We start from the raw sequence: 25334 nt of genomic DNA on the forward strand, positions 1-25334 counted from the left end.
CAGACAGACCGGTGATGGGACAGTGAGTGGCCAGATGGACAAAAGCAGCAGTGGTACAGCTGGCTACATGACACAACCTGGGGTTGGAAGGGGCCACTGACAAGTGTGGGCTGTGCTGAGGCCTTGAGAAGGACATGTGAGGGAGTAGGGGTGACAGAAAAGCCAACAGCCTGGGAGACACAGAAAGTGCCCGAAATCCCACGGCCAGCTGAGGTAGGGGAGAAAGCCAGGCCTACAGGGGCAGGTTCAGGTAGGGTAGTTTCAGGGTCTGAAATTGGACATATTCAGGCTATCAGGGACAGCCTGGAACCAAGGAAGGACACAGAAACAGTGACCCTGGTGTCTGCAGGTCCAACCCTGCTCAGGAGCCTGTGTACGGGACACCTCCGGATGAACACACCGTGGATGAGGAGTTGAGGACAGCCACCCACTAATAGGGTATCTGTATGAGGATGGGGCTGTTGAGAAAGCAGGAAGCCCCGGCCCTAGCATGGCCACAAAGGAGAGCCCTAAGCTGGGTTGAACGTGTGCTGGGCTCAGAAATACCAGCGTCTCTGCGGATCATGGGAGCCGTCCGTCCAGTCCCATCCTCCCGCCCTGCTCATGCAGCCCCAGCCATACCTACAGACTTTGTCCGTGGAATCCCCTTCCGGAGGGAGCCTGGCAGCTTCTCGGGACCTGGGAGGCCTTGGCGCTCAAACAGTGGACTGTGGGTGGGGTGCGGAGGTCAGAGGGTGCTACGGCCTCTGGCCCCAGACAGCCCCATCCATCCTCAAGGCCTGAGCTCAGGCACCCCTGTGAGTAGGTCCTCGCTGCTGGAGCCTATGACCCGGGGATCAGAGCAGACCGGGTGCAGGGCCGAAGGGTTAGAAGGTCAGGGGCCAGAGCAGGCCCCCGACGGGTGTAGGGGCTGATGCGGATGGTGTGAGGGAGGTTGGAAGGGTGCGGAAAGCACCAGGAAGAGGAGTGGGTAGGGATCAGAGGCAGTTTGCTGTTCCAGGCAGTGACCCTGAGGGCACTCAGGGCTGGAATTGGCACCACCTGTCTCCAGAAAGAGGCTTTCCCATGGGTCTAGACCAGTGGTTCTCAAGCTTTTAAAACAGAGGGCCAGTTCACTGTCCCTCAGACCATTGGAGGGCCAGACTATATAGTAAAAACAAAAACTATAAACAAATCTGTGCACACTGCAATATCTTATTTTGAAGTGAATAAACAAAACAAGAACAAATACAAAATGTGGCCCGCAAGCCGTAGTTTGAGAATCACTGGTCTAGACTCTAGAGGAGGTCCAGGGTTGGGTCTTTTACACCCCATGAATAACACACACATGCCCTCGCTCGCATGCTCATCCTTCCCAAAGCTTACACTGATCTCCGCGGGCGTGATCCTCCGGCTGGTGGGCCGCTGCTTAACAGTGGCTGCTCTGGAGTCGGCATCAGCGATGTCTGGCCTCCAGCGTGGGCTCAGCGGCCGCCGCCAGAATCTCGTCCCAGTTTTCTCTGCAGTCGAAAGGTCTCACCTTCAGCCCTGAGCTCTCAGGGCAGCCCCCTGTGCTGTCCTGAGACCCCTGAAGGTAATTCTGCGCGGGCACACGTGCCACCACCATCCATCCATCCCAGAGCCACCGACTCTGTCCCAGCCCCACCTTCCATCCTCAGGAGATACAGAAGACTGATTGTCCCAAGGACAGGAGCTGGGACAAGCCTCCAGAGGCGTCTCCCTAATGCTGATGCACCCCCGCCCACATCCCATCTCTGTCCTCATTGCACCAGAAGCTGCTCCTGGTTGGGTGGCGCCCAGGACCCCAGGACAGATCCTGTATCCTCAAAGGACCCTATTTGGTGCCAGGATCAAACCAGGTAGAACACCTTCATAGACACCCAGAATCAGGTAACTGGATCTGGAGACCCTTTGGGAGAACATTTTGCACCTAGGCAAGAAGCCAAGCACTGCCATCTCTGGAAGAACAGCCCCCACCCAAATGTGGGTGCAGAGAAAAGGGGGGCCAGTCATAGGAGTAGGGAGGGGGCATGGGTGTCCAAGGAAGCCATCAGGAGCAAAGAAAAACTGAGCTCACACAGTCTGGTTGCTGGTGGAGAAAGCCTATCTGTAGCTGAAGCTGGATAGCACTAAGTTAGGGGCCTCCCTTTCAGCAGGGCGTGCCAGCAGGACCCACCATGCACCTGTTGCATCCCTGAGTCCTTTATTCAGCAGCCCACCTTGTTCCATCTGTCCTTCAGGTTCTGATTCACAAGTTCAAGTCCTATTTGCAGGTGTCTGTGCCGAGAACCTGCTGTCTCCTTGGCCCGAAACACACCCACCGACTCTCCCTCTGCAACTTGTTCAAAGTTGGGGGCCTGTGGAGATCCCAGAGATGCCCAGCACCCAAGTAGATGTACTCTGAACACAGATTTAATCTACGGCCATGCCACCCTGAAATGCGCTCTATCTCGTCTGAACATAGATTTGTTTTTGTTTTTTGTTTTTGAGTCACACCTAGCAGTGCTCAGGGTGTTACTCCTGTCTCTATGCTCAGAAATCACCTCCATGGCAGGCTCGGGGGACCATATGGGATGCCAGGATTCGAACCACCGTCCTTTTGCATGCAAGGCAAATGCCTTACCTCCATGCTATCTCTTGGGCCCCTGAACACAGATTTAGTCCTGGATTAGCCTTGTGCCACTTTCCCTGGTCTGATAAAACAGACTTAAATACGGCAACTGAGTGTTGGAGAGATGCTCAAAGGGTTAGCTGAACTCGGGTTCTGCACACAGTGCTAGGGAGCACTGCCAGGTGTGACCCCAAAAACCAAAGAAACAAATAATTTTAAAAAAAAGACTGGTAACCTGGGTCAGGATGAGTTTGGAGAATGAGCACAAATGTAGCCGGAGCCCCAGCTGTGGCCAGCCCAGTGGCACTGAGGGCACGCGGCTGCAGTCCCTGTGTCCAAGTCCTCACCGGGCTATACCCAGTCCTCACTGCTGGCACAGGCTGGCATAAAGGGAGATCTTCCTGGCTGGTTTGCAACAATGCCATTTCCGTCAAGAAACGGAATCATCGTCTCTCAGACCCACAGTCACTCTGGGATCAGAAGAGCAATGACTGGGATCGGACCCATCACTGGCCTCCTCTCCTAGGAAAAGCCAAAACAGATGAAAACTGAGGGCAGGGTTCCCATGAGAGACAGGTGAGGTTCAAGCCCCCAGTGACCATCCAGAGGTGCAGATGCCTTTGACAGGGCATTCCCGGGAAAAAACAGCCCAGTGCTCACGGTGCGGGCCTGTGCCCACCTGGCCTGTCAGGGCCTGTCCACACTGGGGACTACAAACTGCTTATCTAGGTCCAGAACGACTCCATTCTAGAGGCCCAGCAGAGCACATTAATTGAGCAGAGTGTCAGGCCAAGTGAAAGCTGTGAGCAGGAGGTGGAGCTGAAGCTCTTCAGGGCTTGACAACGAAGACTTGACACAAATGTGAGGCCCTGAATTTCAGCCCAAACACCACAGAAGTTCTATAGCGTTGGGGCCAGAGCAATAACACAGCGGTAGGGCTTTTGCCATGCATATGGCCGAACTGTGTTTGATCACCAGCATCCCAGATGGTCCCCAGAGCCTGCCAGGAGGGATTTTGGGGGGGGCCACACCCGGTGGTGTGGTTGCTCAGGGATTACTGCTGGCTATGCGCTCAGAAATAGCTCCTGGCTTGGGGGAACATATGAGACACAGGGGGATCAAACCATGTCCATCCTAGGCTAGTGCACGCAAGGCAGATGCCTTACACCCTGCACCACCACTCTGGACCCCAGGAGTGATTTCTTTTTCTTTCTTCTTTCTTTTTTTTTTTTTTTTTTTTGGATTTTGTATTTTGGTCACACCCCAGCAGCACTCAGGGGTTACTCCTGGCTCTATGCTCAGAAATCGCTCCTGGCAGGCTCAGGGGACCATATGGGATGTCGGGATTCGAACCAATGACCTTCTGCATGAAAGAAAAACACCTTACCTACATGCTATCTCTCTGGCCCCCCAGGAGTGATTTCTAAGCATAGAGCCAGGAGTAAACCCTGAATGCGCCACCAGGTATGGTCCAAAAACATAAAAAGTTCTAACAGCCTAAGGTGCCAGAACGATAGGACAGCAGGTAGAGTGTCTGCCTTGCACATGGCTGACTCAAGTATGATCCCAAGAACCCCCGTGGTGCCCCTGAGCCTGCTAGGAGTAATTCCTAAGCACATCAGGTGTGAGTCTAAAACAATTCTATGGCATATCAGTGAATGGCATGGGACACCAATCTCCAAAAAAATCAGAAACCAGACTCCTGAGGGCTTTTGGTTCCTGTAAGAAATGACATAGAGGGCTAGGGGTGAGGTGCTGGGATGGCTGTGTCACTGCCGACTCACTGGTGCTGTGTGTGGTCACAGCTGGGTCTGAGCTATCTGCCCTCAGGACCACCTCTGAGTGATGGTCCTCGGTTCCTCTACAAGAGATATGAAGGATGACACACAGCACCCTGTGGCACACTACCGAGCCAGAAAGAAGCCTTCCAGGCAGGAGATCCATAGGTTGGCAGCTAAAGGTTTCCCAAGGAGAGGGTGGGGCAAGATGGCAGAGCTAGGCTGAGTGCTGGGGGTTCCGGTGAGGGTGGGAGGATTCGTGGACATGTGAGAGCATGCCTCGGTGACTGTGGGGCCAGTGCAGCAGCGGGAGGCCCGACCCTCACCAAGTGTGGCAGATGCCTGGGATCTCCCTGGCCCAGACTCTGGCCCCACACAACGCTGCCACTCCGTGCAGCCAGGAGGATTCCTAGGCACACTGGGAGCCTCAAGGACAGGGAAACCTGGCAGAAGCTGAGCTAAGGAGCGAGGCCAACATCAGGGATGTTGAGCACAAACCTGGCCCCACTGAACAGGCAGAGGAGCCTCCCAAGGAGAAGCATGAAGAAGCAAGGTGACTAGGAGCTGGGCGTCTCCTTCCCCCACTCCAGGTCACCATGGCTGCCCAGTACAGCTCTGGCCGCTGCACAACAGCAGAAAGGCCCGCCCAGCCCACAGACCCTCCTCACACATGGGCACCTGGCAGAACAAGTCAAGCTGGGCCAGGAAACAGCAAATGACTCACCCCCTTTCCTTCTCCGCATGGAGGCTTGGAACCAAGAAACAGAGCAATGGGGTAAGAGGTAGCACCGTGGCCCCACACCCAGCCTCCCCACAGCCGGGGCCTCCAAGATGGCCCATACTGCCCCGGCCTCCCTCTCTGTCCAGCACACACAGCAGAGCTGTCCAAACAGCAAGTCAGGACAGACTGGGAGCCAGTGAAGCAGTGGGCTCCCTGCACACATGCATACACGTACATAGAGAGAGCTCTCCACATATGATAGATCATAGTCCATTCTGTTGGTGCCTGTTCCGAGGACAGAGCTCACAAAACGTGCCTGGAGGTGGAAGGAGGTGCTTCAGGCCCTGAGCATTCCCAGTTGCACCTCAGCAGAGAGCAGCCCAGCATGTGTCCAGCCAAGTACCAGACACTGTGCCACCTGCCCTGACGTTCCCCTCCAAGGAAAAAGGTGCCCGGGTAGTTTGCAGGAAACATATAAACTGGGGGCTCCTGCCTCAGGCCGCCCAGCTTTGCAGGTAGTGGCCACAGATCTGAAGGTCCCGGAGTGTCTGCCCTTCCTCTGACACAGCCCATCTCAGGAGCATCCCGCATCTGTAGCCCCTGTGGCCTGTTTCCTCTGGGCCCACCTTTGCCTGGACCACGAAACCTTCTCCTGTGAGACCCACTTCCCCACACCCACAGTAGCCACCTGCTTTCCCTTGAGGTCCCTCTCTTGAGGCACTTTGGTGTGGCCCACAGACCACACTCCTGAGGGTGCCGTGCTCCATAGGACCTAAACAGTCCTGCCAGCAGTGTGGACAGAAAGCTCTTACCAAGCCACTCTCTGCCTTTCCTCAGATTCCTCCATGGGAAATGCCAGCGTGGGCCCACTAGCATGAATACCACTGGAAAAGCCAGTCCCAATGCAGACCGCAGCAGGACTGGGGGGAGGTCGGCTGTGAGCCCCTCTCTCCAGATAGAGGGGCCCAGGAGGAGAGGCAGTCCTTTCGCTGCTCAGGCCCTTGATGTCACCATGTTCTCAGGCCATCTTCGCTCCTGCGAGTGCAGAATGAAGAGGGTTCTCTGCATCCGTGCTCGGACTGCCGATGGTCATGGCACTTGCATTCTCCACTCTGCCTGAATACTGAGATATGCTTGCATGCTTACTTGTGCTTGTATGCCGAGTTGTGTGCACATGTCCAGTTGTACTTTATTCTTAACTTTGCTTGCACACTTGGCTGTACTTGTACATGCAGATATAATTTATTCTTCACTGCTTTCACACTTAGTGGTGCTTGCACACCCAGTTTGGTTTGTATGCTTGGTTGTGCTTGCATGCCCAGATATGCTTTATTCTTCACTGCTTTCACACTGAGTTGTGCTTGCATGCCTGGTTTTGTTTGCATGCTCGGTTATGCCTGCATGCCCAGATGTGTTTTATTCTTCACGGTGCTTGCACACTTGGTTATGGAACTGTCATGCTCAGGCATGGAGATTGCACACTCAGATGCACTTGTACACTTGGTTGTTTGCACACTTCATAGTGGTGCTCCCACTCTGCCCCACTAGCTCCTTCTCAGTGTTCAGCTGTGCTTGCACATCTGGCTGTAGTTCTTGCTAGGTAGGCCCCTGGTTGTTCATCCAGCTGTGGTACTGACATACAAGCTGGCTGTCATGCTGAGTGGGGTTGCTGTGGCATAGAGGCGAAGCCAGAGTTTGTGTGTGTTTCAAAAACAACATCACCAGGTATCACACATTATGGTGCTCATACACACTGGCTGAGCAGAGATGTGGGTCCCAAAGAGCAGAGTCTGGGGTCGGAGCGATAGCACAGCCCTAGGTGTTTCCCTTGCATGTGGCCCACCAGGATGGACCTGGGTTTGATCCCCAGCATATCTGATCCCCAGCATATCGTAGGGTCCCCAGAGCCTGCCAGGAGCAATTTCTGAGCCAGGAGTGACCCCTGAACACAGTCAGGTGTGGCTCAAAAACAAACAAACAAACAAAGAAGAGCAGAGCCACCTCATCTGCCATACTTGGGGGAGGGAGAGCAAATGTGCAGCCTCGCACAGGAAGGTGACCCTCCTGCCACCAAACCCCTTCCTGGGACTGGATTATGGCTACTCTGTCAGAATGATTGACCCTAGAGAAGCCTAAGGGCTCTGGGATGGAGCTCTAGGGTGAGCCACCTTACTTACTGGCTGTAGATGTCCAGGTGGAAAGGCATTTGACTCAGGACTTGAGGCGCAGCTTCTAGCGTCTCCGAGTATCAGCTCGACATAAGCAAAGTCACTACGGTGTCCCCACAATGGAGGCCCCAATCAGCCAAAGGCACGTCCCTACATGCCCCAGGTGCTCAGGTCCTAATAAGGTAGGCCGAGTTTGTTCACCTGTTCTTCTGCTTGGGATTTTTTTACTCTTTTCAAGGCTTGTTCAATCTTGGGAAATTCTGAACAGCCTGGTATTTAAATCCCTGGCTCCTTTTATTCTGCCTTGGAACACCCATGTGGCTGCAAATTCCTTTTCTTTGTTCCCTCTGACTCCCTGACACTTTGGGAGAAATTTCCAATGTGCCTTTTAACTCGATGTTTCTGTAACTCAACCTGGTGCACAATCTATCCTGACTCTAAACAGTGGCTCTAAATCTTGGCCTCAGTGACATCTATTGATTTGCTCTTGAGCTCCCTCCTCAAAAAGAAATTTTTGTTTTGGTTTGGTTTGGTTTGGTTTGGTTTTTGGTTTTTGGGCCACGCCCCTGATACTCAGGGGCTTAATCCTGGCTCTGTGCTCAGAAAACGCTCCTGGCTCAGGGAACCATATGGGACACCGGGGATCAAACCCAGGTCTGTCCTGGGTCAGCCATGTGCAAGGCAAACGCCCTACCACTGTGCTATCACTCCAGCCCCTCATCAAAAGTTTTGCTGGTTCTCTTCGACTTTATTTTTTTGATTTTGTTTTTGTTTTGGGGTCACACCTGGCAGCAATCAGGGGTTACTCCTGGCTCTAAGCTCAGAAATCTCTCCTGGCGGGCTCGAGGGACCATATGGGATGCCGGGTTTCGAACCAATGTCCTTCTGCATGCAAGGCAAATGCTCTATCTCCATGCTATCTCTCCAGCCCTTCGACTTTATATTTTACTTTTTTTTTTTTTTTGGTTTTTGGGCCACACCCGGCAGTGCTCAGGGGTTACTCCTGGCTATCTGCTCAGAAATAGCTCCTGGCAGGCACATGGGGACCATATGGGACACCGGAACTCGAACCAACCACCTATGGTCCAGGATTGGCTGCTTGCAAGGCAAACGCCGCTGTGCTATCTCTCCGGGTCCTCGACTTTATATTTTAACGTCAGTTCTCCTTCGGACTCTTCCATGAGTTCCTGTTGATCAGGGCTTTTGTTCTGGCGTTCCTGCCTCTCACGAGCTCACAGTCATCTTGAAGTCATGGGGCGGGGTGGGGGGAGCATTAGACCCTCGTCACCTTGGCCAGAACTGGATCCCAGTCCTCAGGGAGCACAGATGCCTCAGTTTCCTCTTACTCTGGCTTTCACTTCTCAACCCGTTTCTGGGACCCAAGAATTCCTCTTCCTTTCCGGTGAGTCAGTCATTCGAGGAGTTTCATTTCATTCAAATGTTCTTGGGGAAGAAAAGCCTTTGCCTGTCACCTTGTTTGTCTCAGGAGCTGTCTCCCACCTGGAGCTGAACTGCAGCGAAGAGCAGCCCCTTGGGAAGAAACATCCAGCCCGTGGCCAGAAGAGGCCAAGGCTGCGAGGCAGGTGGGGGGATACCGAGGCCAGGGAAGCTGCACCAGTGGCTGGGGCAGAACCAAACTGGGCATTAGCCCAGACCCTGAAGCGAGGTTCCTTCGGTGCCTGGAGCCAACGGGTGTCCAGCCTAGGCCAGCCACTGGGTCACACCACAGGGGGACAGGAGGGCACACGAACAGCCACAGTGAAAGCGGCGGGTGCTCGTGCATGGCAGCGGCTGCTCGATCACATCACATATGTCAGGGCATGATCACGTGCTCCCAGGCGTCCCGTGGACATTGCGGTGAACGGTCACAGAGCAGGACATGCCAGGATAAGCCAGTGCGCTTGCACAGCTGCTACATGCCCGCGACCCCTTTCCCGTGCCCACAACATGCCCCCCCAGCCCCGCACACTCCTATGGAGATCCTGCGCTCACAAGGGCACAGGGCTACCCCATCAGCCAGTCGTGCGCGGGCGTCGGAGGCTCGCGAGCAAGCCCACAGCTCCACCGTCGGACTGGACAGGGACAGGGGCTGGACACGGTGCCCGCCACCCAGGTCTGCTCAGTAGGACGAGAGTGCAGGGAGCCCGGCTGGAGCCACGGGGCACAGCGGCACAACACGCACACAGCATGCAGACACACGCACCGATCTTCGTCCCAGTCTCCGCGCCACCCCTGGTCCGCCCTCCCGTCCACCATCTACCTCTGGCCCATCCCTACGTCCGTCCGTCCGTCCGTCTGTCTCCACCGGGCCTTCCCGGCCGCTCACCCAGTTCCTCCAGTTCGGCCGTCATGGACTTGGAGCGTAAGGTCAGCGTGGTGCTCGGGGCCCTCTTGGGCGGTGGCGGGGCTGCAAAGAACAGGGAGGCCTTGGCCCTCCGGTCCAGCAGCAGGCAGCGGGGCGTGGCCAGGTGCAAGTGCCACCTGCGCTCCACCGCCTGGATCTCCTCGTACTCCCGGGACGAAGAGTCGCACTGCGCCAGGATCTTGTTCAGGCTGCGGCTGGACGCGAACTTCTTCATGGTGCTGGGCGCTCGAGGCGCAGGGGTCGGGGCGTGGGCCCGGGGGCCTCGGGGGTCCGGGACCCCACGGGGTCAGGGTGCTGCTGGCCGAGGCCTGCTCGCCCAGCCCGGCGGTCCCGGGGCCCGAGCGGGGCGCAGAGCCATGCGGTGGGGGCTGGGAGGGTCGCGGCCGGCCCGGCGGGTGGAGAGCTGCTGGCCGGAGGCCGCCCCCGGGGGCGCCCGGGGCGAAGCCCGCAGGGAGCGGGGGCCTGGGCCGCAGGGGCCGCAGGGGCCGCAGGGGCCGGGCGGCCGAGCCGACCTCGGCAGCGGGCGGGCGGGCGGCGCGGGGAGAAGACGCTTTTCCTGTTCCCGCAGGTGCCGCCTCCCCCTTCCCTTCCCTCGACAAGGAGGCAGCGTCAACCTCCCGTTACCATGGCAACTCCGGCCTCCAGGCAGCTGCTGGCGGAGTCTCTTCCCGCAGGGCTGGGGGACGGGAGGCAGGGGCGGCACGGGGCCGGGAGGGCGCCCTGTGGGCGCGCGGGTCGGGGGTCGCGAGCGCCAAGGCCCCGGGCGCCAGCGCGCGCGGCCCCTCACCTCGGCGACGCACCCCGTCCTCCTCCGGCTTCCGAGTCACAGACACCACCTTCATGACCAGCCGGTTTCCGCCCTGGCGGATCAGGGCCACCACCTGCTTGTGGCCCACCTTCACGACGTTCACCCCGTTCACCTGGGAGGGAAGGGGGCCGTGGGTGCCCGCGCTCCGACCCCGCCCGCGTTGGTGCCCAGGCCCAGGCCCCAGCCCCTCACCTCGATGAGAAAGTCCCCTGTCCGCAGCCCGGCCCTCCAGGCCACGCCTTCCACGTCCACGGACTCCAGGTACTGCAGCGCCGGGAAGGCCGGGGTGGGTGTGAACTCCTCGATGGGGGTCTCTGCTGCGGGGCAGGCACAGGCCATCAGGAAGCAGCTTCGGCAGTCCACCCCCAGGCGGGGTTGCCGCCGCACCACATCCCCAAAAGGGGCCACTGGGGCATCTGGGCTGGGTGGGCCCTCCGCACAGGAAGTGCTGCCCTTGGAGCCGGAGGCCCTGACCACGCTAGACACAGTGGCCATGGGGCTGAGCAAGAACACAGCGGGAGGGCATTTGCCTTACACACAGCTGGCCCTTACTCCAGCCCCGGCAACCCTAGAGTCTGAGTGCAGAGCCAAGAAGAGTCCCTGATCACAGCGGGGTGTGCCATCCCCAGAAAAGAACAGGGAGGCCTTCATCGAGCCTCCCCAACTGAGAGCAGAGTCCCAACATGGAAGCGGAAAAGAAGCGCAAGACCAGGGAGAGAGGTGAGGTGTGGGAGCGAGCAGGATGAAGAAAGGGACAGGGTAGGTAGGAGGGGATAGGGTGGGGTGGGAGGGGTCAAGGGAAATGCTGGGGACAGGGTGGGATGAGAGGGGACGAGGTGGCCGCGTTGCAGACCCAGCTGCTAAGAGAAGACTCAGTAGCCTATACACCGATACACCCAGTCCCTTACCTTTGGCCCCCCTGAGCACGAACCCAAATCCCTCATGGTCCCGTTTCTGCAGGACAGCCACCTTGTCGTCGATGACATAGTCACTGGTGGGTGGGGAGAGAGCAGGCGTGAGGGGCCCCGAGCAGGCTGACCCTGTTTCCTGGGCAGGATCCATCCCACAGGGCCAGCCCCCCCACCCCCCGGTCCACCAGTACCTGTGGGACGTGAGGCTGTCGTAGGACCCCACCGTGTAGTGACGGAAAAGTCGCTTCGTTCGGTCCTCCCGGGTTTCTGAGGGAAGAGCAGGAGCTGCCGGCCCCTTGACCGCACCGGCTCCACCCTCTGCACACGCCCCCTGGGCCACTAGGCCTCTGTTCACATGGGGACCCAAACCCCGGCCGGGGTCATGGTCCAGAGACCCCAGAAGGAGGGGCTTCCAGGAGGTCAAGGGCCCAACGCCCTTCTTCCCTAGAAGCTGAACACAGCAGATGAGCGAGGCCCAGCACCCCGAGTCACAGAGCCCAAGTGTGAGAGCAGGGAGAAAAACATGATCACCTGCCTGCGTGTGACCTCAGCCTGGGTCTCACACACACGTGCTTATGTGCTGTCAGCCACGTGCACACGTAGGCATGTCTGCATGTGTCACTGTAGTTGTGGGTTTGTATAGGTGTGTCTCTGAGTGCTCCCACGGGAATATGGTACCCACAGGCATGACCATGTGAACCACAACCATGTCTGCACGTGGCCACACAGTTGTGGAGTGTCTATATATATCCAGTGTCAAGTGTCTGTATGTGTCCAGAATCAAGGTTCTATGAACATATCCATTCATAAATATGTATTTGTGCATGTCCAGAGTCCCAGGTTCATATACACATTTCTGCATGTGTCCGGAGTCATAGGCTCATACATACGTGTCTGTGAATTCCCAGTCATGGGTTCCTACAGGCTTATCTGTGTGTCCAGTCACAGGTTCAAATGCTAATGTCTGTGTGTGCCCAGAGTCATGGGTCCATACATGAGTTTCTGTGTGTGTTGTGTCGAGTCAGCGAGTTCATATGTGCACATCTTGTGTGCCCAGAGTCATGGGTTCACATGTGAACTTATGTGACAAGTCAATCGGCTCATATGTGCATGTCTCGTGTGCCCAGAGTCATGAGTTCACACGAGAATTTCTGTGTGTCGAGTCAACGGGTTCCTAGGTACAAGTCTGTGTACCCAGAGTCCCAGATTCCTACAGGCTGTATGTGACCTGTGTCCTGTGCATGCATCCCACCACATCCCCACTACACTGGGAGTAGCTCTGCATCTTCACGGAATCCCTCCCCACAGCCCATCACCGCTGCATGCCAAGGTGCCCCTGGCTTCCTATGGCCTGAACGGGAGATGCAGGGGGATCTAGATGTCACCTTCCTAATGTCACCCTCCCCCAATGCCAGTGGTCTCAGAACCACCACACAGAAGACCGACTACAAGCCTTCAGGTTTCGGCTCCCTTTGCATCAGATTCTGCTTCCTGGTTCCCCAGAACCAATTTCCAGCATCCCTGAGAGCCACATCATCCCTCGGCTGCACCCCACCTCCCGCCATCACCACAGGACTTCTCTGAGTTGGGACTCTGAGTGCCCACTGTACATCAAGAACACAGCTGAGCACTCCCCAGTGTGTCTCTGAAGAGGAGAGATGGAAAACGGTGCCACACCGACATGTCACGTGCTGTTAATGTTGAGATGTGAGCAGAAAGGGAGCAGTCTGTGTCACCGGGCAGTTGCCATGGGATGCAGCGGGAAGGGAAGGGAAGGCAACAGGCTGGTCACAGGTCTGGGGCAGCAGAGACACTCAGGGTGCCGACTTGGGGTGCACAAGAGACACTGAGCAGGCTTTGTGGGATGTGAGGCCCAAGCAGGGAGCAGGGCTCAATTATGCTCTCCTGCACCCTGTGGTCAGGCAGGGGCAGCTTACACTCTGGTCAACCTGTGTCCTCTGAGTCTACCCTAGAGGCACACAGTGGGTCAACAGAGCAGGCTCTGAACACTCAAGGGGGAGGGGTGCTTTCGGGAGGTGACATAAAAGCAGAAGTGAAGGGAGGCTGACAGACAGGATGAGTGGAGGGGGCTGGGTGAGTGGAGAAGAGCGACTGCATGGCCAGTGGCTGGAAGGGAGGAAGAGGAAGAGGAGGAGGAGAAGGAAGAGACCTGCGGGTGTGGAAGCACAGAACTGGCAGCTGTCCTTAGACATGTGGAAGACTCAACACATAGCCTGCTCCCCCCCCCCCGCCCCGTGCTCCAGCACCACCTTACGTGCCCATGGGCCCCATTCCCTCGGGGTCAATGCCCCATGGTCCTCTCCAAGTCCAGCATCTACAGCCACAGCCCTCGTGCCAGCTCTGGGGCCACCCTGCTCAAGCTTTGTTCTGGGGGAGGGTGTTCCCCAGCCGTGGCCAGGGTGTCAGGAGACCCGCCTGGTGAGACTCGGACATTGGCCAGACAGTTCGATGCAGAGGACCCCAGGGCCACGTGCATGGTGCTGGGGGCCACAGGGGCGCATAGATGAAGCACCCAGGCCTGAAGTCTCTGCAGCCTGGTCTGCTCAGGTTCTATTTATTACATAACAAGTTCACTTTCCACTTTCATTGATCAGACACACACACAGAAGCCGGCTAAAGTGAAACCACCAGCACCAGGGCAGGAGGGCGGTGGTGGTGGCTGGTCATTTCTCTTGGGGTCCAACCCCCGCCTGCCTTCTCCACGCCACGGGCTCACACAGCCCCACCGTGACCCCAGGAGCCCTCTACCTGAGCCTCTCTCTGCCTCCAGCCCAGGCTCAGGGGCACCTTGTACACAGCTCCAGGCCTGCTGGGAGCTGGTTCACATCCTGGGCTTTCCTCTGGCCTCTGGCCTCTGACCTCTGCCCTGCAGCAGGACTTGGTCTTGGAGCCAGAGCAGCTATGAACAGAGGTGCCCGCTCCCCCATGAAATTCTCCCTCTTTCATGAATTCCTGACACACCGTCAGTGCCATCCCAGCCAGGGTCTGGAGGCCTGCCACTCTCCTGCCCAACCCCAGCCCCAGCCCCAGGTTCCCACCAGCTCTCCCCTCCCTGGAACCCGAATCCAGCAGGAGAGGGAGGCCCTACTGCCCAGGCCACATTCCACAAGATGGCCCCCTGTGGCATGAGTTCAGAAACAAGATGGGCTGGGGCAGCAAGAAGCTTTCACGACCAAGTGCTTAGAGCAGTTCAGGCCAGCAGTGACCTGTCCTCTCGGCTAAGCACTGGAGCAGGGTCTCCTGCCTGTGAAATGCCACTGAAAGACTGAGAGCACAGGTCAGGCCTGCAGGTGTGAAACGGCAGAAACCACTGGCCTGAGCCACTGTTTCTTGACCTCTCACCATGCCCCCTGCACTGGCGTAGGGACCTACAGCCCAGACGAGAAATGCGAAACCAGCCTTCAGGCTTCAGCACTAGGTCCCTCCATTGGCAGCCTTCGGGGCTCCTTCACACAGGGACACCACAGCTGCACACAAGTGGCCCCTCTGCTCTCCTGCTCTCAGGCTCTGTTCCAGGCTTGACAGTTTCTGCTGCTGCCAGCTTCACATGCATGCCCACGGGGTCTGGAGCCAACTTCTCAAATCAGGGTGCCAATACCCTGATTCACTTTAGAGTAAGTAAAGTCGCTTTACTTTTAAGTAAAGTCGACCCCCAACCTCCTCAGATCATGGTGATACTCCACACCCTCCTCAGACCATGGTGACCCCCACCTTCCTCATACCAGAGTGACCCATCTACCCTCTTCACACCATGGTGACCACCCACACCCTCCTCACACCATGGTGACCTCCCACATCTTCCTCACACCATGGTGACCCCCCACATCCTCCTCAGATCATGGTGACCCCAAACCTCCTCAGCTTATGGTGACCCTCCTCACACCATGGTAACTCTACGCCCTCCACAGCTCTTGGTGACTCTGCCCACCCTCTTCACACCATGGTGACCCCTCCACACCCTCCTCACACTATGGTGACCCACCTACCCTCCTCAGATCATTGTGACCCCCTTACGTTCCCCTCCTCAAACCATGGTGACCCCCCATATGCCCTCCTCACATCATCATGACCCCCAACACCCTCCTCACATCATGGTAACTACTCACACACTCCTCAGCATGGCTACCTCAGATCATGGTGACCCCACCCACCTCTCAACACCATGGTGACCCTCCTACACTCTCCTCACACTGTGATGACACACACCCACTCTCCTACCTATGGTGATCCACCCACCCTCTTCACAACGTAGTGACCCATTGACCCTCCTCACACCATAGTGACCCCTCCCACCTGTTCTCACATCATGGTGACCTCCCACTCCTTCCTCCCAACCTGGCACTGACCACAGCCTCTCTGGGCCCATTTGGCCTCATTTCCTCTGGGCTGGCAGAGCCCTCCTGCCCAGCCCACCTGGCAAACTGCCCACTCTGGGAGGAGGCCTCTTTTCTCAGACTGACCCTTTGTTGTCCACCTGCAGGCAGCATCACCTATGCCAGCACCCAGTTTTCCTGCAGGGTTGTGCGCTGGGAGGCCCCACACCCATCTGAACCTGGGCACGTGTGGGGGCTCCCAAGCATGTGTTTTACTGGGCACACATGTGATTCAGTGCAAATGTGCACTAAACATACCACGTGCACATGTGACCCTATTAGATGTGTGTTCTAAACGCTTGCAGGTATGCATGATTCTTTTGCACGAGTTCTCTTGGTATGCACATGTAACCTCCTAGGCACACGAGACCCCTCTGTGTTCATGGGATTCGTGTATGAATACATTCTTCCTTTAATCTGCACGTGTGGCCACATGTTCTTCTGGTGAGCACATGATTTCGCACGTGCGCATGTGTTCTTCACAAATGCATGTATATTCGTCCTGTGTGCGTTATCTCCCTGTGCACTGCTCTTTATGTGTCCTCTTTGTGGACAGATAACCTCCCGTGTATGTTCTCTGTGTACATGTCACCACCCTGCTATGTGCACGTGGGTTGCTTGTGCGTGTACACAATTTCCCATGCTCATGCTATTTCCCTGTGCATGTGTGTTCTTTTTCTTGTGCACTTTTTCTTGTGGACATGGTCTCCTATATGCACACGAGCTTTCCCAGGTGGACATGTGATTTCTGTGTAAATGCGTTTTTCCCTTGCTCATGTGATCCCCGTGGGCACGTGTGTGCATCGCCGCGTGTCTGGAGCAAGTTCGTTCAAACGCGTGTGTCGTGTCTGAGGTCAGCTTTTCCCCTGTGAGCACCACACCAGACCCGGGGGCACGACCAGGGGCACGGGGACCACTCACCATGCCTCGTGTCATGCTGCCTCATCTGCACCTCCTCCACGCAGTCGGCCGGGAACCAGCCCGTGCGGCCTTTCACGGTTCCCTCCCAGAAACCGCCCTCCCCAATGCTGAGCACTGTGGGGAGAGAGAGAGACCGGGCAGGCAGTGAGGGCAGGGCAGCCGGGAAGCCCTCCCCGCCACCCACCGCTCCTGCCCTCCCTGGCCTTTTCCCGAAGAAATTCTGGGAGCCACACAGGAGAGAGGAAGGAACAGATGGGCACAGCACAGGATGGGCATGTGGGGGACAGGGACGCACAGATGGACGCAGGGAGGGGGGGGGGACAGGAGGCAGGAGCAGGGCCACGGCCCGCGGCTGCCCTCCAGACAGACGGCCATCCTCCTCCCGCCTTGTGACCCAGTGGCCAGAGCTCGGGCCACAAGGTGGGCCGGGGAGATGGGCCCGGCTCGGGAAGATGCCGGAGCCCTGGGGCGAGGGGCGAGGGGCTCGAGGCCACGGTCCGGTCCATCCACCGGGAGGGTCACGGTCCGGGACAGGTGCCCACCCAGCAGGAGGCCCCGGCAGGACCCCCCGCCCCCCAGAGGGGACCCGGAGGGACCCGCGAGACGGCGCCCCGGCCATCCCCGCAGCGGGCGCCCCGGCCACCGCCCCCCGCCCCGGCCGGCCCGGCCCGGCCCCGCGCCTCGCTCACCCTTCACGGCCTCGCCGCGGTGCAGCGGGATCTCGCCTTCGCCCTGCGGGCTGTGCGCCTTCACGGCGATGAACTTGCGGCCGGGGACCGCGCTGTAAAGTTTCCGCTTCGGGCCCCGCGGCGGCGGCGCGGGGGGCGCGGGGGACGCGGGCCCGGGCGCGGACGCGGACGCGGGGCCCGGGCCGCTCGGGCTGTAGACGAACACGTAGGTGACGGACGCGATGCCGGGGGCAGCGGGCACGCGAAGCCGGCGCCCGGGGCCTCCATGGCGCGGCCGGCCCGGCCCGGCCCGGCCCGGCCCGGCCCGGCTCGGCTCGGCTCGGCTCAGCGCAGCCGCCGCCGCAGCCGCAGCGCCCGCCCGCCCCCCGGGCGCCCGGCCCGCAGCCGCCCCATGGGCCGCCGCGACCCCGCACCGCCGCGCCTCGGGCTCCCGCCTCGGGCCGCGGGGCTGCGCTCCGGGCGGCGGCGGCGGGCGGCGGGCGGGCGGCCGGGCGGCGGGTGGCTCGCTCCGCGCCCGCCGCGCCCCGCCTCCTCGCGCGCTCCTCCCTCTGCGGGCGCGGGGCCGCCCCCCGATCGCCCGGCCGGCCAGCCCGGGGGAGCCGGCGGTCGGGGGGCGCGGGGCGCGCGGGGCGGGGCGGCGGCCGCATCCCACCGGGGACCACCCCCGGGGCACGTCCACGCCCCTACCCCGCCTGGCTTCCCCGAGCCGCCCGCCCGGGCCACGTGGGGGGCTCCACGCCAGGCACTGCCCCAGATGTCGCTGCCCTCCCAGGGCTGGGCCTCCCCGGCCAAACGCCGGGGCCGCCTGGGCCGGACGGGGGCGTGGGCTGGGGGGCGGTCCACCTGCTGTCTCCCCTGTAAACCCTGCAAAACCTTCTCTGGCTGGCCGAAGCCCCTGTCCTGCCTCTCCACGCTCAGCCCAGCCCGCGGCAGGAGACCCTCCTCTGCTCCTGCTCTGCCTGGGCCCAGCCTCGAGACTCCGGACCCCCGGGCATACACAAACCGGCCACGGGTCTGCAGGACGCTGAGGGACAGGCCTGCGCCCCACAGAGCCTGGCCTGGAGTTCCCTGGCAGGTCTGGTTTCTTGCTTTCAGGCACCATGAGCGAGTGGAACCAGAGACCCAACCCAAGAGAAAGCCAAATGTGCCAGGGGCAGTCCTTGCAGGTGCTGGTGTCTGGGCAGAGAAGGGCGCAGCAGAAGCCATGAGCGGGACGGAGACCACACAGACGGGCTTGGAGGTGCCTCTGCTGAGTGCCCGGGGTGGAGCTGGGATCGGACACCTCAGGGCCTATCTACATCCTCTAAGCTCTGTGATTCTGGCCTGGTCAGCCTGTGAGGCGTGTGCCTGAAGCAAGCACAGCGCACCAAGGCCAAGGCACGGGGGCTGCCGTGCCATGCCCAGCCCAGCCCTGCTCCTGGGACCAAGTGCTGCTCCCACGAGACGTTCAAGTCCTGCCAGCACCTCCAGTCCGCTGCTCAGGACAGAGCCCACAGAAAGGACTCAAGGCTGCCATCCAGGGCGGAAAGAAGGACTCCAGGGTTCCAGAAGGCCCAGGAGCCCCATTCATCCCCGTAGAGATAAAGTGCAGGCTCAAAGTGGTCAACTGGGGCCATGGCCAGTGGATTCAGGATGCCCACATTTGCCACCAGTGTCCAAACCCCTCTTCCCACTGTGCACCTAGGCCATGGGCTCGAGAGTTTAGGGGATGCCCCGTGGGCCCCAAGGTGCCTGAGGAATGCCAAGGAGACCACAAGGCTGAGAGGGAAGCTCTACAGGCCACACCTCACCCTTTGGTGCACGCCAGCAGCTGAGACACCCAGGCCTTCCTCCCGACTGTATCTGCCGACCACAGGCCAGGCAAGACTGTCCTCCGAGTTCCCCTGCCCGCTGCCCGCTGTTCAATAGGGCTCGCCTCCACCTTCTGCCACTCTCCAGGGAAGTCTCTCGGGATATCTGGGGTCTCCCTCAGTCCATCCCAGTCTCAGTCCTTCTTTGCAGAAGTACCAGGCCCCCGGAGAGATAGCACAGCGGTAGAGCATTTGCCTTGTACACGGCTGACCCAGGACAGACAGTGGTTCGAATCCCGGCATCCCATATGGTCCCTGTGCCTGCCAGGAGTAACCCCTGAGTGCCACCAGGTGTGACCAAAAAAACCAAAAAAAAAAAAAAAAAAACTACCAAGCTCACCAGCCCCTCCCTGGCTCCCCGTCCGGCTCCTGCTGTTCTGGGTCCGGTGCCACCTACCTGATCTTGCTCTGGCTCCCCCAGAGTGGGGTAAGGCTGCCAACTTCATTGTGGTCACTGTCTCGGTCCCGGTCCTTCTCTTCCTGCAGCCTCTGGAGCAGCAGCTGGTGGGGAAGGCTTCGCAGTGTGGGTCCCGGGGAGGCTGCCGGCTGTACCTCACCCTTCAGGTTGATGTCACTGGCCGAGCGCTGCAGAGGCCGAGGGGAGGCCAGACCACTGGGGCCGGCCAGCCGCCGCCGCTTCGCGTAGCTGGGGGTCTCCCTAAATGGTACTGAAGGAGGGGAACAAATGAGGCTAGACAGGGTGGCCAACTCGCCTTGCTGGGCCAGGCTTTCTAGATTTTTAAAAGCCAAATCCTGGACTGGAACAGCAGTACAGCAGGGAGGGCATTTGCTTTGCACGCTGCTGGTTAGGTCACATCCATGGCACCCCATGTGGTCCCCTCAACTGCCAGCAGTGATCCCTGGATACAGAGTCAGGGGTGACCCCTGAACATAGCCACGTGTGGCCCAACAGTTCAAAACCAATTGTTTTAAATAACAAAAAAATAAAAGTTTAGACCAGCCCCAGGAACAGCCAGCCAGGACAGCAACCACCCAATCATCAGGTCTGACATGGGAGCCCACCCCAAGGTGCGGCGCGTCTAGTCTAGTTCGGGCAAATGCCTGCACCACCTGTCAGGTTGCGGAGTACCAAGACCCCACACAGGCCACCCAGCTGCTCAGCTGGCTGGAGCTGAGACTTCTGGATAGAATCCCAGTGCACAGCTTCTGACGGCTGTGGAACAGGTTGGAGGTGTTGGAGGTGCCGAGCATGAAGTCAGGGGTCAGGAGGTGGACAAAGGCTGAGTGTGTGCTGTGATTGCAGAAGACCAGCGCTTGGTCACGGTACAGAAGGGCCCCTAAGCACTTCTGGAAGTGCCCTACAATGGTGGGAAAGGCAGGACATGAAGACAATTACCGGATGGTTTCGCTCATCTGTGAAATATAAATAACCCAAGCAAATGAGCTTGCAAAACCCAACAAAAACAACTTTGGAAAACTGCAGTGTTATCAGAAGGATGAGAGGTGGAGGGCAGGGTGTCAGATCTGTGGCTAGTGCACAGAATCATACGGGTGCAGCGAGCTGGGAGGCTAAATTATCTATACTCCTGAATTCTCCTGATACTGTAAACTGATGGAAACCTAATATATATATATTAGTTTTGGGTCACCCCCCGGCAGCGCTCAGGGGTTACTCCTGGCTCTACATTCAGAAATTGCTCCTAGCAGGCTCAGGGATATGGGATGCTGGGATTCAAACCACCAACCTTCGGCATGAAAGACAAACGCCTTACCTCCATGCTATCTCTCCGGTCCCAGAAACCTAATTTTTAATTTTTTTTCTAAATATTGGGAATGTGGTCCAGTAGTTAAGCACTTGTTTCACATGTCTGAGGATTTTGTTTGCTTCCTCAGCATCAAGAAAAAATTATTTTGGGGGGCTAGAGCAATAGTGCAGTGGGTAGGACATTTACCACAGACTTGGCCAACTCAAGTTTGACCCCAGCATCCATCTGGTTCCCTCAACACTACCAGGAGTATTTCCTGAGTGCAGAGCCAGGAGTAATCCCTGAACATTGCTGGGTGTGGCTCAGAAACAAACAAAAATAAAACAACTTTTTTTCCTTTACTATTTCAGACTTTGTAAGTCACGTAATTTCTGCTGCAAGCCTCTCTACCAGGAAGACGGCCACAAATAACAGATAAACAAATGAATGTGGCTGAGTTCCAATAAAACTTTATTTAAAAAGAAGAGGTCACAATGTGCCAATATCACAAGCCAACTATATTACAAAATCTCACTGTAGCTCCAGAGATGAAGTAGGTTTAAAATACAATTGGGGGGGGAGGGATTGCAAAGGGTGAGGTGCTTGCAAGGCAGGAGCCCAACTGAGGCTCAATCCCCAGCATCCCATATTGTCTCCTGAGTCTCATCAAGGGTGATCCCCAAGTGCAGAGCCAGGAGTAACCCCTGAGCTACTGCGGATGTGTCCTCCAGCCAAAAATAATAATAATACAATACAGGGACAGGGCTGGAGAGAGAGGTCAGTGGCTGAGTGCAGGCTTTGCTTCCAGGAGGTCCAGGTTCCATCCCTAGCATGGCCAGGAGCCCCTAGCACCACTCGCATAAGCTAGCGAGCACAGGGCTGAGCGAAGGCTCTGAGCACCACTGGGTATAGCACCAAAACAAGAACAACAAACTACAAAGACTCAGAAGGATATTTTGTGTAAATGGTAACTGAAAGAGAGCTAAGTAACTAAGTAACTATTTTTTATCCTGCTTTTGGGCCACAGCAGTCATTGCTGAGGGGTTACTCCTGGCTAAGCTCAGAAATCACTCGTGGCAAGCTTGAGAGGCCTGCGGGATGCCAGGGATCAACCCATAGTGGGCCATGTGCAAGGCCAGCACCCTCCCACTGCGCTGTTGCTCCAGCACCTAAGTAACTTGGTTTCGTTCTTGTTTTGGGGTCACACCCGGCGGTGCTCAGGGTTTCCTCCTGGCTCTACACTCAGAAATCGCTCCTGACAGGCTCAGGGGACCAAATGGGAATCGAACCCGGGTCCGCCCGGGGTTGGCCATGTGCAAGGCAGACAGCCTACCGCTCCGCTATTGCTCTGACCCCTAAGTAACTATTTTTTAGTGTGAAAGCTACATCCAAGGGTGCTGGGCCCCAAATGCACAGACTCAGCCCACCGCTTTGGCAAACCAGCCCAAGTGCCCATGCAGGAGCAGGAGCTCACAACAGGAGCAGCCATATTAAGATCTGACAAAATACACATTTCAATGTTGCTGCAGATAGTAAAGGACTTGTGTGTTGCTAACAATTGATCAAGTAAAGCTCGGAATAATATAACCCACACAACGAAGCGCCAGAAATAGGAAACTAGTCCTGGCACTAGAGAAGGAAGTGGATATGCTGTGGGCCTTACGGTGTCAGCCCCACCTTCAGGCATGGCCTTCCTGAGAGGACACGGATGCCTGGACCTCAGACCCATGTCGAAGCAAACACACCCGAGCGGGAGCAGCGCATTAGTCCCAGGAGCTGTGGAAGGCTCATAGACACCTTGGGCTATGTCACGAACAGCTCTGAGGACACACAAAGGCTGGACTCGAAAGTCTCTTCTTCAATCCCAACGGAACAAAGCTCGGAATCAAGCACAGGGAACAGGGAATATTTCACAAACATGTGGAAATCAAACAACCGCTCTCAAGCCACCCATGTACGAGAATAGAAATGAGAAAAATTAGACAATGCTTTGGGACAAATGAAAACAAGAAGAGGCTAAAACAAAATAGAATCATAGCTACAAAAGCACTTTTTTTTGTTTGTTTGTTTTTGGGCTACACCAGGCTGTGCTCAGGGGTTACTCCTGGCTATCTGCTCAAAAATAGCTCCTGGCAGGCACAGGGGACCCTATGGGATGCCAGGATTCGAACCAACCACCTTAGGTCCTGGATCGGCTGGTTGCAAGGCAAATGCCGCTGTGCTATCTCTCCGGCCCCAAAGCACTTTTATTTTTTTATTTTGGTTTTTGGGTCACACCCGGCGGCACTCAGGTGTTACTCCTGGCTCTGCACTCAGAAGTCGTTCCTGGCAGGTTCGGGGGACCATATGGGATGCCAGGATTCGAACTGGGGTCCATCCAGTGTTGGCTACATGCAAGGTAAACGCCTTACTGCTGTGTTATCACTGTGACCTCGCTATAAAAACATATTAATGGTGGATTAGCCGAGGCAAGTGAAGCTCGAGGCTGAGCCTATCACTGGCACCACAAAGTGCTCTGAACATAGCTGGGACAGCCTGAGCACTGTGCATGGAGCAGTCCTGCAATCCACTGGTTTGCGTGGCCCACAAACCAAAACTCACTGAACCTACATCCAAGAATGTGCCAAGCAGATGGCTCAAAAAGATCTGATGCCTGGCGTGCTCGAGGCCCTAAGTTTGATTCCAGCATTGACTCCACCTCAGTACAGTGCTGCCGTGTAAGGTCCAGCACCTGAGTCAGCTCAGCTGTCAGGCCTAAATGCTGAGGTCAGGAGCAGGGACACCTGGACTGCCCAAGCACTGCTGGGGAGGCCCCTCCCCAGACATGTTTTTCTTCCTTTTTCTTTTTTTTTTTTTTGGGGGGGGGGCGGGAGAGGGTTGGTTTTTGGATCACACCCAGCAGCACTCAGGTCAGGGATTACTCCTGGCTCTATGCTCAGAAATCGCTCCTGGCAGGCTCGGGGGACCATATGAGATGCTGGGATTTGAACCACCAACCTTCTGCATGCAAGGTAAAACGCCTTACCTCTATGCTATCTCTCCAGCCCCAATGTTTTTCTTTTTTAAAATCAATAACAGGGGGAAGGAGGTGTGGTTCTGTGGTGAGGCACCAGTGTCGTCTATGTGTGGTGCCAAAAGTCATCCCCAGATCCACAGAATAAAGACCCAATAACCTGATGGCACATCTTAAGGAACTAAAAAGAGAATTCAAAGTTGGCAAAAGGAAGGTCATAATTACGTTTACACAGAAAATAGGAAACAGGAAAGCAATCGATAAAACCAAAAGTTTCTTTAAAATATCAACAAAACTGGGGCCAGAGTGATAGTGCAGCAGTAGGGTGTTTGCCTTGCACGAGGCTCACCCAGGACAAACCTGGATTCGATCCCCAGTATCCCATATGGTCCCCCAAGCCAGGAGTGATTTCTGAACGCATTGCCAGGAGCAACCCCTGAGCATCACCAGGTGTGACCCAAAAATCACACACACACACACACACACACACACACACACACTCACACACAAATCAACGAAACTGACAAAACTTTTTACTACACAGACTAGGAAAAAGATAGAAATGACCAGACAGACTATAGTTCAAGCCTGCTTCACACATGGTCCTCACCACCAGCTGAGCACAGAGCACTGCACTGGACTGGGTCCAAACACCCAAAAACAAATGCATTAATATTTAAAGAAAGAGAGGCTGGAGAAATAGCACAGTAGTAGGGTGTTTGCCTTGCACACGACTGATCCAGAACGGACCTGGGTTCGATCCCTGGCATCCCATGTGGTCTCCCCCAAGCCAGAGCGATTTCTGAGCGCAGAGACAGGAGTAACCCCTGAGCATCACCGGGTGTGGCCCAAAAACAAAAACAAAAACAAAATTTAAAAAAGAAAAAAGAAAAAGCTAGGAATAAAATGTGGGCTTCCAGCTGATCTAATAGAATTAAAGGAGTATAAGATTGCTCTCTAGGGACCAGAGAGATAGCATGGAGGTAGGGCGTTTGCCTTTCATGCAGAAGGACAGTGGTTCAAATCCCGGCATCCCATATGGTCCCCTGAGCCAGGGGTGATTTCTGAGCTTAGAGCCAGGAGGAAACCCTGAGCGCTGCCAGGTGTGACCCAAGGGGGAAAAAAGAAAAAGAAAAAGATTGTACTCTAAATAAATGTGTGATGACAAATGAGATGAACTAGATGATGACATTCACAAATTTCTAAAAAAACACAGATTTGCCAAAACTGACTTGAGGACAAACAGGTAATACAAATGGATCTTGATAAACAAGGACTGACCAGTATCAAATCCCCCACTGCCTGCTGCCTCAGACAGTGCCACTGATAAACATCTGTCACTATTCTGTGGTCACACTGGGCAGTTGGGGATGTTGGGGGGACAAGCGGGGCCGAGGGG

At 56.8% G+C, this 25334-nt stretch overlaps 1 protein-coding gene across 1 annotated transcript in view; it reads right to left on the minus strand.

Annotated features, from left to right (window-relative positions):
- Nucleotides 1-25334, minus strand: part of SHANK3 (SH3 and multiple ankyrin repeat domains 3) — a 45167-nt gene that overhangs the window by 10414 nt on the left and 9419 nt on the right. Inside the window, 12 exon segments of the mRNA XM_049771486.1 lie at nucleotides 622-705; nucleotides 1365-1452; nucleotides 1454-1497; nucleotides 5114-5137; nucleotides 9605-9685; nucleotides 10431-10563; nucleotides 10644-10768; nucleotides 11360-11442; nucleotides 11554-11629; nucleotides 16678-16791; nucleotides 17367-17557; nucleotides 19614-19884. Coding sequence (XP_049627443.1) covers nucleotides 622-705; nucleotides 1365-1452; nucleotides 1454-1497; nucleotides 5114-5137; nucleotides 9605-9685; nucleotides 10431-10563; nucleotides 10644-10768; nucleotides 11360-11442; nucleotides 11554-11629; nucleotides 16678-16791; nucleotides 17367-17557; nucleotides 19614-19884 — 1314 coding nt within the window.

Source organism: Suncus etruscus, chromosome 4, assembly GCF_024139225.1.
Source record: "Suncus etruscus isolate mSunEtr1 chromosome 4, mSunEtr1.pri.cur, whole genome shotgun sequence".
Lineage (NCBI taxonomy): Eukaryota > Metazoa > Chordata > Mammalia > Eulipotyphla > Soricidae > Suncus > Suncus etruscus.